We start from the raw sequence: 14093 nt of genomic DNA, 5'->3' as shown, positions 1-14093 counted from the left end.
TAAGACAGCACAAGAAAAACACTCACAATAAGAAGTTTGTTAGATGCTATGCAGATACAGAGATTCTTGTCCACAAGCCAAGTGAAGCATCGCCATGCATGGAGATGCTAATCTCTCACCGTGGAACCGAGTGAAACGGGATTCCTCTACTCTGACAAGGACATTGTACTCCGAGCAAGCGTTTGCCCCCACACATACGTGCACTCACACAAACACACTTGTAGACATGCATTGTTCTGCTTTTCCAATGTCAGCCCTGTGAGAAGCTTGAGAAACAAAGATGTCTCTTTTTGAGGGATTTGATTTCCGCATGCATCTCACAGAGCTTTGTATGCACTGGTAATCCTGCTGGAAAATCATCTCTGGCAATTTCGGGTTTATCGTTACTAGTGACATGAGACAATTTAGAGTGATACAGAGTGCAAAACAAGAGTGGGAGGCCCGTGAGAGAGAGTTTGAGGAACCAGATAGCAATGAGTGTCTCTCCCTCATTCTTCTACACTGTGTAATATTAAAGTCGAAGGAGGAGAGTGAGACAACTCTTTACCTTTGACCTTTGCGATTAGGGTCCCTGCCGCGCTGAGGATTTCAACTGAATTCAAGGAGTGGTGTTTGGAAATCACAGCTTTCAACACACGCAGCAGCTCTCCCAAACGCTCGTGAACCACCTGGTGCAAACAGTTCTGGTGATCTGAAACACATATAAAGAAGCATTACAGTAATTTAAAAAAATAGTCACAAACTTTTTCATTTTCTGGAAAAAAAAAAAAACCTTGAAAAAACATGATTGGTTGCTAGGGAGTTGCTAGGGTGTTATGGGTCGTTGCTAGAGCATTGAGAAGTGGCTGCTGCTTACTGGTCCAAAAGTCAAAAGAGCCCATCCCATCCATGTTATCATTCACTGGGCAAAAACAGGCCTTACTCAGGTTAGATGCCATATTGAATTTAACAGATGAAAACAAGGCTGTGAGGGATAGACTTACAGTCTTTACAATGGCTCGCACTGTATAAAGGTGATAGATCACATCATTTTCACGATTCAACTTTCAAAACTGTTTGTGGAGTTTTTGTCTACTGAAACTTTTTCAGCTGAACAATCAGTATGTTGTTAAACAATAGTATGATCCGTGGAACAAACTGTACTTCTATCCATAACAGCCTAATTTTTATTTCTGTCAAAAATTAAATATGGCGCTGACTAAGGTCTATTCTCTTCAGTTAGTTCCATCCATAACTTTAAATATGAGCAATACAAAGTTCTGTCATGAAAATCTAAAATTGCGCAGGCTGATAGTTCCTTAAAGCTGCCGTCGGCAACATTTTTTTGATCATATTCAGTGAAATCGACACTATAATCCGACAGAACAACATAAATAAAGTGGTTTTAGAAAAAAAACGAGCTTCTAACTCCACCTGGAGCGTGTTATTTGTTTTGCAAAAATCCACAGCTCCCGGATCATCGGGTCCAATCAGCCCAGGGGGGTGTGAGATCTGACTGTCAATCACAGATCGGGCACACGCCACCCCTCGCGCACGTTACAATCACATCCACACGCCGGAAGTTCGCGCAGTAACGAAGAGTGATGGCGGATGTATCTCGCCCTTCTCGCCCTGAGTAAGCTCATTTAGAGTATAAATGACGTTAGCAATTGCAATCTATCGATAGATTAGCCAGGGCAGCATACCTCCAAATACTCCATGGTGTTGATGGATGCTGATGAGACGGGCGCGTTCACAGATAACCTGGTGCACACGCACTGACGAGCATGAACTCGGTTGGGAGGGTATCCGTTGATAGTGGGGGAGGGGCATGAGAGTTGTAAACATTCAAAATTTTGCCTAAGTCCACTCAATCTGCCAGACTTGCCGACTGCAGCTTTAACTCAATCTGCTTGCAGTCACATAAGAAAGCATCTGATTGGTTCCTGATGTATCAGTAGCCAATAAGCTCACTGCTCAGCCTTCAAATACTTGGTCAGTGTTTGGTGTGCGCTTTCAGAAACCCTCCACCTTCCCCAGCTCCACCTGTATAGATCTGCTATGGGTAATTCATGTATGCTATTGCACAGCAGCTGTGTGTCTATGTATTGGCAGTAGCAAGTCCCATACTTGCTCTGCAGCAGCAGCAATAACAGCAGCAGCAGCGTAGCAGATCTATTCCGCCAAGACCAAACATGTCAATATTGTCAGATCCATTACCATGCCAAAAACTCAGAGTGTCAAGACAGAAATGATAATAGTGATTGCTTGTTTTAGCAAACACCTCTAATAATAGCAAAACAAAATGTTCTGAAAGGACACACAAGACACAAGTGCAAATATCAGAAATACAAGTTCAACTTCTTAGGTATACATCAATTGTATTCAGGTGTTATTTTGACACCTGATTCCGACTAATACGTCATCAAACACTTAACATACACCTGATGGAGGTAGAGCTTACACTTATTCTGAATGAATCTTTTGTTTAGATTAGAAACAAAAACACAATGGCATGAACCTGTCTGATCACTACATCTACATTCACATCTCATTACCTTCTGTGCCTGAGATAACCATTTCTGAAACACATTTGCTTTCATTATGTAATTTCGGCCTGCTGCCTGGTCAGTCCAAGCACACATTGCACAACCCAACAATTAGTGCCGACTTTCCAGACACATTCAAACTGAACTTCCCACATGGGGCCTTCCATCTATACAGCTTCTTTTGACCTGTTTCCCCCTAGATTCGCAATAGCACACAAACACATACCCACACACTCGCTTACCCATAAACACATTCAGGGGCACCATGTTCAGTCGCACCCTCTCTCAGCTATCAAAGCCACATTTGTGCTGACGGTGGCCTCTGGATTACCCGGCATACGGAAAAGGGGATCAGGGAGACTTTACCCCCTCTACCCTCTTTTTTCGCTCCATCTCTTTTCCGAAAAGCAACAAAAAGGACCTGCGGTGGAACTAATGCTGCTGTGGATGGTGACTACCATGGAAATGACTGCTGCTCTCTGGCCTTAGAGAGCCAATGCAGTCTGACCACATTACAGTTACGCAAGGGAAGTTATAGGAAAACAATTTTATCATTATATATTAGTGATGCAACGATATTGAAATACTGACCTTTATTTTCATGATGTGGGCAATAACCGATAAATGGCCAATAATAAAAAGAAAATCACAATATATGAAAAATGTATATAATTGTTTGTATGCTACAAGTCAATTTAGATATCACAACATGATAATATAAATCATGAAAGATTTAACAATAAATATTATAATAATAAATAAAAATGAGCATAAAGTCTAAATAAAAAAATGTCCTCATGAAACGGTGTTTACTATGCTTTTCATAACATTAATGAAATATATTTAAAAATATATCTAAAAAAATGTGCAATGCAGACTGAAAAATACAATAACAAATAGGCTAAGACGTTAACTGATATGGTACTGATATATCATCATGCAACCTTATTATATAACAGTCCACTCACTGTGGTTCACTAAATCATGTGTAATAATAGAAATCAGTGTGTTCCTCAGCTTCTCATGAATATGAACCTTGATGCACTACGTAGTGTTAAAAAAGTAACGTCTATAATTTGGTTCATGTGTAAATCCCAATAGGCTTCCTATACATGTGTACCCACATGCCTTGATATGGTTAATGATAACCGGAAGGTCGTAAGATATAATTACACAAGGCGTGATCTATAAATACCACCAATGTGCTCTTGAGCAGTAATTGGGATTGCTGTAAATGTACAGTATGTTACTTTGAATAAAAGTTAAATCAGCCCTTTTCAAACTTGGGTCCGTGGGTTTTATAAAAAATACAATAAAATAAGATAAAATAAAATAAAATAAAATACTGCCTTTATATTTTAAGAGTCCTTTGCCTGGGCGTCATCATTTTTTGGGTCTTTGGCATCAAAATGTTAGAAAACTCCAATATGCCATGAGTCAATATGCCAGAATGACATATCTACATTGATGTTCAACCCTGCTGCCCTTACCAGTGTGAACAGCAGGTCTGCCACTGTCCTGTTGCTTAAACACTCATTTATCTTCATCAAGTGTCATGCATAAGCGCTTCCTGATGAGATAACCCAGTGCTCTCTTATGAGAACTGAACCAAGCTTTTGTTTTAATCGTCTGCAGCCAATCTTCACCAGCTCCCCTCCTGTTTGAAAGAGGCCAACCCTGCACTTCTGACCCTGAGACCCCTCGCCATGAGTGCTATTACACATCAGATGAGGTTATTGCATGTGGGAGTGTGCAGGATGTGTTCCTGTAAGCCTACAATGTCTTACTCTGAGCTCTGGGAAAAAGGCTACTCTAGGTGATTGTGAAGTCACCATGCTTTCCAAGTTAAATCATCTACAGTTCAATGAGTCAATGAGGCCTTGAAAGAGGAAGAGGAACATCGCCTACAGACAGTGTTTTACATTTGTATCTGAGGAGTTATAACAGGTATCTGAAGACATTTTTGGAATATAAGAAGTTTTTATCATTTTTTAAATGAATTAGCCACACCCCTCAATCCATTCTTCCATCCATCCATCCAAGTTTTCCTCAACAAATTTTGCTTTTACAGCTATATGAATTTATTGAATTCTAATTAGCTTGACTTTGTTACATTCAAATTTGAACTGCAATTCTCCATCCTGTTTGTTAGCTCAATTCAAATTCATTAAAATGTAAAAGACACCATCAATTCATTATACACACATCACTTCTAGAGAACTACACACATCACTTCTAGAGAACTACATTACACACATCACTTCTAGAGAACTACAGACCTGTCTCTCTCCTACCATTCATTGCGAAAACACTTGAACGAGTTGCTTTTAACCAAGTATCATCCTTCCTGTCTCTGAACAACCAGCTGGATGTCAACCAATCTGGCTTCAAGAAAGGACATTCAACTGAGACTGCATTGCTGTCAGTCACGGAAGCCCTGCGGGTCGCAAAAGCTGCTTCCAAATCATCAGTTCTCATTCTACTGGACCTGTCTGCTGCCTTCGACACTGTGAATCATCAGATCCTCTTGTTCGCCCTCTCATCACTGGGCATCACTGGAACCTCCCTCAACTGGTTTAAGTCCTATCTCACAGGTAGGTCCTTCAAGGTCACATGGAGAGGTGAGGTATCCAAAGCATATCAACTGACCACAGGCGTTCCTCAGGGTTCAGTTCTCGGACCGCTCCTCTTCTCCATTTACACCACATCACTGGGACCTATCATACAGGCACATGGTTTCTCCTACCATTGCTATGCTGATGACACCCAGCTCTACCTCTCATTTCAACCAGATGACCCCACAGTAGCTGTACGGATCTCGAGCTGTCTGGCGGACATCTCGGCATGGATGAAGGAACATCACCTGCAGCTCAACCTGGCAAAGACTGAGCTTCTCGTCCTCCCTGCCAATCCGTCTCTACAGCACGACCTCACTATCCAGCTAGATTCATCCTCAATCACCCCATCAAGGTCGGTCAGAAATCTTGGAGTAATCTTTGATGATCAGCTGACCTTCACAGACCACATTACAAAGACAGCTCGATCATGCAGGTTTGCTATGCACAACATCAGGAAGATCAGGCCTTTCCTAACTGAGCATGCAACACAACTTCTCGTCCAGGCCCTGGTCATTTCTAGGCTTGATTACTGCAATGCTCTTCTGGCTGGACTTCCATCATGTGCAACTAAACCTCTACAAATGATCCAGAATGCTGCAGCTCGTCTGGTCTTCAACGAGCCCAAAAGGGCCCACGTCACTCCTCTGTTCATCTCTCTGCACTGGCTACCACTCGCTGCTCGCATCAAGTTCAAGGCTTTGACGCTTGCTTACAGATTGACCACAGGTTCAGCTCCCTCTTACTTCCACTCACTACTACAAGTCTACATCCCTACCAGAAGCCTACGATCGGTCTATGAGCGACGGCTCGTGGTACCATCACAGCGGGGCACAAAATCACTCTCCAGAACATTCTCATTCACGGTTCCATGCTGGTGGAATGATCTCCCCACCCTAATCCGGAATGCAGAATCCCTGACAACATTCAAAAGACAACTGAAAACTCATCTCTTCCGGGAGCACTTAACATAAAAAAATAAAAAAAATAAAAATCCTTTCCTCTAAATCCTCGCTTGCCTGGCTTATGCTACTCCGAGCTATGTCTGAACTTTGTATTTTGAGCACTTCTTGCGTTGCTTTTGCCTCTTCACGATGACTCGCTTGGTTTAGTCCTCAGTTGTAAGTCGCTTTGGATAAAAGCGTCTGCTAAATGACTAAATGTAAAATGTAAATGTTCTTAACTGTGTACAACCTAAATGGCTGACTAAGCATAATCTTAATCTTAATCCCAGCAATGTTGCAAGTCCCATTCAAATCTGATAAACCATACCTAAACTAAACTTTGTTCAAAACTTTCAAACAAGATTGTCAAGTCAACATTCAAAGTTTTGCTTTTCTAGATGGTATACAACACTGTTTTTCTCAGAGCATTGCACAAACTCAAGACCTCTCAGAGTTAAGTATGGGACTAACTAGCTGACTAAGTATAATCTTAATTTTAATCTTAATCACTGCAATGCTGAAACTGCCATACTAAGATTAAAGTTCTCTGCTATATTAAGCTTGCATTTCACTTGGGAAACATGAGACCAAGAACAATTACTAAGAGAAATCCTCAATCAGTTTGGCAACAATTATCTACATTACTATCAAGAGAAACAATCTCGTAAAGAGAGAATGAGAGCGGACAGGGAGATATTCTGAGAAACAGAAGGAGCACAAGAGGATTTCACACCGTGATGTGAAGACGGCGAGTATAATAAGCAGGTGGGTCAAAGGTGACCGCCAACCAACCCGAGCCTAAATCTCTTAATTGGTGGGGGTCAAATTAAAAACCCTCTTTTAAAGACATTACATTTTGAATGACAATAACACAAACACAAAGCAAGGCCCCATCCCCACACAGCGCTCCCATTCACATGCACACACGGTCACGCATCCCGAAAGGACGGGGGGGTTCAGTTCTTCTCGGTATGGCTGAACAGAGAGAATAGAGGCCACAAGACCCAGGGCCATCAAACACTTTAAATGGCTCCCTGCTCGTTTGGGCCGATCCTAAAAAACAACCAATTAGCACAACTGAGTCCTAGAACAGCGGGAAGGATGGGAAGTTGATGATTTTAACCCTGCAGTTCCCTGTTTGGGACGGTTACAACAGCACTGAGTTTGTTCTAACCGGGGCCAAACACGATCACTCACCAACAGATTGATATAGCATGGAAGAGACCCCTCACCGGTGATGACGGGAAACCTTGTTTAACCAAGAGCGAGCTTTCAGCGGGACAAGAAAAGCCTTTCTGATTGGGGGAACCTTCCTTTTGTCTCCGGGGGCCATTTGCAAACAGTTGGGATGTCTTCTTTGGGGCCTGCAGCATGAGGCATTTATAGAACAATAAATCTGGGAGGCTTTCAGAAACGAGAGATGGGCCGTAGGACTCCACAGGGAACGGAAGAGCGAAGGAAGGGGGAAGTTGGGATCTTCTTCCTGGGTTCAGTGCACCTGGGTTAAGACCTGGGGAAGTGTGTTTCTAGGAATAGAAAGCCCACTCTGGACTCATTTTTACCCAGTTAGCGTCATGGAAACCCAGCATTCCTGTATGGTGACGCCTCATCAAGTGTAGGAGTGGGAAAAGAGGGGCCACACATGTAAACACACAAGATGTCTTCCAAATAAGTACAACAGCCAAGGCTCCTTTCTTGGAAATATATGTTCCTCAAAACCTGCTAAACCAAAGCACGTAAATAAAACGGCGATAAGGAATGTAATATGAAACAAGTACAATGAGTGCGCTAATATTACAATTTTGGCTGCTACTGATAACTACTTTCACATTATGGCCAATATCTGATGAATGCAATTCTTAAAAATCTATAATAAAAAAAAATCAAATAAATACAAAAATTAAGTAAATATAAATTCAAATCAAGTACTGTAAATTCTAAAAGACAAATGCAGGCAACATTATATATTATATATATATATATTATAATAATATTTTTATACTGAATATTATAATTATAATGTTGTGTTATATAAATTATAATATACAATATAAAATGTCAATATTATTTTTAGATTTTATAAAAAATACATTTAACAGTGTGATTAAACTAGAATTAAAACCCAATAAGAATACAGTATCAACCGATATGATCTGATACTAATCTAAATGGGTATGAACAGTTACATTTTAAAATAAAAAAATGAATTATAATTTTTAAAAATCCAATTAAAAAAAAAATACAGTACCAACCAATACTAAACCGTTGCAACATTCCTCTCCCTGCAACCCCAATCTTGCTCAATCATGCATGGCTAATCATGAGAACAATGTAATAATAAAGCTCCAGAATATGAGAGATGGATGGCAGGGCCTCTTGGTCTACGGCCAGTGTGAAATCACTAAACATGTCACAATTGAGCCAGCTAAGGCCCAATCAAATTATAAAGAGCTTATGGTATTTAATGTAAACCCCACTCCACAAAGGATTAAAAAACATGCTATTATACCATTGAAAATTCATTTTAATTGGAGTCCCACAACAACCACCTGCTTGAAAAGCCAGCACAAAGACCAGCAAGAACGCTCATTATGATAATCTTCTGATTAGGGGTCAACAGCAGTGTAGGAGTGTAGGAGTCGGTAATTTGGTGATCAACATCTTTGGTTACGTTCCTCCTTTATGTCTTAAAGTCAAAAGACTTGGTCAAATTCAGACTACTTAGCCTTTAACATGCCCTTTTGACCAGAGTTGCCAGGGCTGACGGTCTAATGCGTTCCTCAGTGCTTACGGCCCACCCCGGGGCACTTTCTGTTGAGGTAGGTGGGCCAGGTCCTCCCCTGTGACAGGGAAGCTCCCAGGATCAGGATATTACATGCTCCGCGGTAAAGGGGCCTTTTGCGTTAGCATCTCCCCCTGGCCCAAAGTACCCTGCTGATCCACCTTTCATCCACTCTTTCCCATGACTGCACACAAAGGGCCGACGTTTAAAAGAGCCTCTTGCACACACACATGCTCGCATAGACATGCCTCGGACGTCAAACGGGACAGGTAGAACATTCGCCAACATAAAATGAAATATCTTGCAAACGTTAAATTAATCAAGTCTTAATCTTGTTAATGAAATTATTGACCTTTTGTTAATTTCTTCGAGGATAACGAAGACGACAATTGCATCATGATCAATCATATCAACGATTTTAAATAAAACATGCTGTTGAAAAAAATATGACGAAAAGAAAAAACACCAGATACACAAGATATGAACAATGCATGAAGCCAAAAGTATACTTCGGGCATCCGTATTGACTAAAATTAGATGCCATTGGTAAAGTTTTCTAAAATTATTGAATTAGGCATAAACTAAATTTAAAGGATATTTTTGTCAAAAGACAAAAACTATAACTAAAACAAAAAGCTGTGTAAAAATGAACATTGTCTTGAATGACATGGTGAGGTCACATTATTCATCAAGTGCCATTAGTAATCATGGTACAAAAATGCCCTGATTGTTGAAAAGCCTTAAACACCACTTTGAGATGTTCTTCAAATTGATTTTGAATCACTTCTGGAGGGATTGAAGGACAGCTGATTGTGAAGCCGAACGTTATTTGAAAAATGCATCCATTTTGACAAACCATAATATCTTCACTTCCATTAAATATTCCAAGTATTCATACTCCTAAGTTTCCTTCTGCATATAAATCAGACGCCTTGCATGGAGACAGGAATGCGCTTGTTTCTTTCATTAGACCGCAGAGCTGTCGATCACTCAGAGAGCGGGAAAAAAGACAGCCACCACTCCCTCCTGTTCCCCACGTAACGTTTATGAGGAGAATTGAGCCCCAGCATTCCAGCTATGCCGCATTCAACACGACTGAAAATCTCCCACAGAGCAACGCCGACCAGAACACAGAGAGAGCCCAGCTCTCTCCACACGGATTACTGGGACCAGCTCATCTCGGGCCTGGCAGACCTGACATCCAGAAGGGAGAGAACCAACTTTTGACTTATTGTCAAAAGTCAAGCAGAGTAAAACACAAATAAAAGCTTCACAGCGGTCCTAATTAGCATAATCTACAGAAATCTGACAGAAAAATCCTCAAAGAAGATCTAAACAGATTACTCGCTTTACCCTCTAAAAATGGCATATGATTTATATTACATATCATAATATAATGTAAAAAAGAAGTCAAGCTTGAAGTCATCTATTGCAAAATGAATTTATCCTTTATTATACGGAATGCAATACAAATCAACTTGCACAATGGAAAGGAAAATGGAAGTTGTAGAAACTGTGGAAACCACTGTGCCTCTTTTATTAATCTTTTTTTAATAAAAATAATTATTTCATTATGTAATACATTACTTGCAGTTTACAGCGTGCAGACAAAATGTTTACGGACCTTGTGTTTGCTATAGCGATCATCGGTTGATGCCTTAAAGGGGTCGTCAGATGCAAAATTCACTTTTTTTATGGTGTTTGTGTCTTTGCAGTGTGTGGACACAACCACCATACAATGAAAAAAATCCATTCACTCGTTTTTTTTAATCCTCAAAAAGTCTAAACACTCTCAATAATCAAGCCATTTGGATTTTCTGAGCAATATGATGTCATATTGCTCATGCTCCGCCCATGACCACTAACGGACTGTCCCGTATTAGCATATTTATTTTGTAGCCATTTGTACTGTCTGCCAAGGCAGTCTTGTGTCGACACCCTCAACGGAAGAGAGGGGTGGGGTGAGCAGTTGCTCATTATCATTTAAAGAGACATGCACCAAAACGGGTCACTGTGAACAGAGCTGTTTTTGAGGAGGAAAAAGGGTGTTGTTTTACACAACCATTGAGGAATTTTACCCAGAGTATGTTACAAACTTTACATGAAGACCCTAAAGAATCATACCAACTTGTGGACAATCGGCATCCGATGACCCCTTTAAGTCTGGAGCGAAATCGTTCTGGAAGGTCATATTAGTCAATAATCTGATGAATTATGCAGTAAAAAAAAAAAGTAAAAAAAAGAAGAGTTTTTTTTATGCACACTTTGGAATTTTTATTTGTATGTTGCTGTGTTCAACCAGCATTTTTGCCAAATATGCCAATATGGCAAATTTTGCATTAAAATATGTACAAAATCCTTTGCTTCTCACATATCTAAAACCTTCCCATTACACGTTACATTTGTGCGCAAACATGAATGCATTGAGTATATTGAGCATTTAAAGGGATAGTTCACCCAAAAATAAAACGTATGCGTTTTTTTTTCTTTTGTGGAACACGTACACATTTCATTCTGTCTTAACACCAGTTGTGCAATTGTCCATAAAGTCCGTGAGAAAAACCAGACAGCTGTTGCTCGGCCAAGGATAAGCCACGGACAGGGTTTCCCCTCTCAACATGGAGCTGTGTCTCTTTGATGGGCTTTCCAGGGCTCAGGCCTCAGATGCAAAACAGGGGCCAATTAATCTTCAACCACTCATCTTGTACCAGGAACCCACTGCTCGAAAACAGGATTTGAGTCAGATCAAGTTGAGTATTTGGTCTTGTAGGGCTACGCTATAGAACCCCTTGTGTTTTGTGTGGGAGCGGAGGAGATTAATCCGTTCCTGACTTTACTGAGGGTAAGGAGACTGCAGGGACACATACAATCTACTGCTTTCCAGACTATTGTAATCCAGTAGCAACCGGAGGGCTACCCTTAATCTAATCTACAGGATAAATTTGGCGTCTTGGTCTTGGATTCAAGTTGCTAATCCAGAGGGGTGGGCTTGATTGGGGGTTGTCTAGAATTAGGGTTAATCTGTAGACCATATTTGCTAGGTTGGTTTAGAGATAAAAGACAAAGCTACTGGGACCCTCAGGTGTGGTATCTTGTTACCATTGACCAACATTATCATTTCAGTTTCTTGAAAACTGTTTAACATTCCTTTGTGTCCTATGTTTGACTAGGTTACAGCTCTCTCCAAACTTCTGCTGTAAACTTGTTTCATTCCAGAGCTCCTTATGTTAGGACTTTGTATTAATCTAAATCCTCAAATGGTCAGTGGATCCATCTCTCTGAAACTTCTTTAATAAAAAAAAAAAAAGTGTACAAACCCATAAACTACAAAAATGCTTCATTTTGACATTTTATGCATGACTTGCTGATTTTCAAAAGATTTAATATGGTAGATTCTAATGTCTAAATAGACATCAGCATCACAGCATTGACAACTATTTTAGTGTGTTTCATTTTTTATTCCTTAAATTGTGTTTTTGAACAAGTAATTACTAATGAGATGAAAAAGTTGAATAGTTGAGCTGAGGAAATTCAAAAATTGAGGTAAGGAAAATGCGTCAAAAATAATGCTCTCAAAAATTCTGTGCTGTGCTATCACTTAAAGAAAATGATTAAATAAAATAAAATAATAAAATGAAATGAAATGAAATAAAATGAAATAATTCTAGTTTGGGGAAATCAACAAATCTTGTTTCAGGATGGCTAACTGTTAAAACTCCACAAATCAGCATAGACCAGGCAAGTAAACAGCTATCCGCAGCCCACACATGTACACTGGTACAGCCAGCCCTGAAGTCTCACAGTTGTGCCTTATCTATTATTCTCTGTGTTTTGCTCAGGGTAGGAATGAATCTCACCTTGCCCTACATTCAGCATGAATGGGCTCCACTATAGATAAACAATGAACCACTAAGAAAAGGAGCAAAACAGCTGGTCTAATGTTTTTTTTTTTTTTTTTTACATTTTCAACTTTCTTTAGAGTGTAATGTTGCTGTTTGAGCATGAAGATGGTCTGCAAAGTTACAAAGCACAAAGTCACTCCAAAGGGAGTTATTCGCTATATCAGTGCGCACTGTTTCTGAACTCCCTGAAATGCCATGATTCTAGTCTTGAGTTTTCTTTCAGGAACGTACACATCACAATATTCCTCATTTAAAAAACGACCCAAGACCCAAGGCATAAACAAATAAAGGGTGCAGGGCCTGTCATCTTTAAAGTGCTAAATAAATATTGCAAACATTTCATAATGGAAATGAACATCATGAAAATGATTTGGTTACATTTTTTTTAAAAATGGTAACCGGTTCTAAGCGGTTCTAAGTAAGATTCCTAGCTCCAACTCTAATTCTGATGAAACAAGAAAGTGTAATGTGATCTTCAAAGATGATCTGGACTCATTTATGAGCTCACTTACTTTGCCTTTGAACACGAATATCTTCAAAGTGGCCATTAAAGGAACTCTTTATTAGAGAACTGACTGGTGGCTGCACCAAGCATCTCATATCAGAGGAGATCTGTCATCTACCAGGAGTACAGCTGGATCACAGCTGCATTAAAATGCCAGAACGAGCCACTGAAATTTGGGACAGCTAAAATTAGGCTGGAATTTCACATTGGAGCATATTGGTTTTCTCAGAGGGGCTAGTGCACAACCTTTTTCCCATAAAACTTAAGAGAAGTTGTATTTCTCATTGTTATCTATATACCATGAGTGAAATCAGCACAAAATATGTGTACCAGTTGAGAGACAGGTCGTAGTATCACATGGGAAAGAAACAGTAATCCTAAAAACATTCCTGGCTCGACACCAGGAATTACTCACAGTGACGTCTGACAAATAAAGGTGCTGTGAAACACCTGGTGAGAAGTTCTCAGCACCTAACAAGTTACACATTAACATTACCACACTGCAGGAATACTGTGAAAATTACTGTTTTGATCACCATACTGTTCAGCCAAGCAATTAAGTCATCTGATACCAATGACTCATTAAGAATACTGAAAGATTTATGTAACCAAACACTTAAAATGCAGATGTGACTGACTTTAAATGTAAAGCACTCATGACTCATGACATAAAATCAGCTGTGCCACAACTAATCAGCACTGACTTTGCACAAATAAACATATTCTCTGAAACAGATGAGCTAGAAATACCCTAAACACATCTGCAATCTGTTCGGGATCAAAGCAGCCCATATGTATGGTTCATGTGGTCCCTCAT

General features: G+C 40.0%; 1 protein-coding gene across 2 annotated transcripts in view; it reads right to left on the bottom strand.

Moving 5' to 3' along the window:
* The window catches only part of arhgap29a (Rho GTPase activating protein 29a), a 43534-nt gene that overhangs the window by 20019 nt on the left and 9422 nt on the right, over positions 1–14093 (bottom strand). For both annotated transcript variants that reach the window (XM_056249181.1, XM_056249182.1), the window contains exon 3: positions 548–691. In XM_056249181.1, coding sequence (XP_056105156.1) covers positions 548–691 — 144 coding nt within the window. The remainder of the gene's footprint in view (positions 1–547; positions 692–14093) is intronic.

This window comes from Rhinichthys klamathensis, unplaced genomic scaffold, assembly GCF_029890125.1.
Source record: "Rhinichthys klamathensis goyatoka isolate OS25496 unplaced genomic scaffold, OSU_Roscu_1.1 h1tg000059l_1, whole genome shotgun sequence".
NCBI classification, from domain to species: Eukaryota; Metazoa; Chordata; class Actinopteri; order Cypriniformes; family Leuciscidae; genus Rhinichthys; species Rhinichthys klamathensis.
The sequence above is the reverse complement of the archived record's forward strand: the minus strand, read 5'-3'. Positions and strand labels throughout refer to the sequence as shown.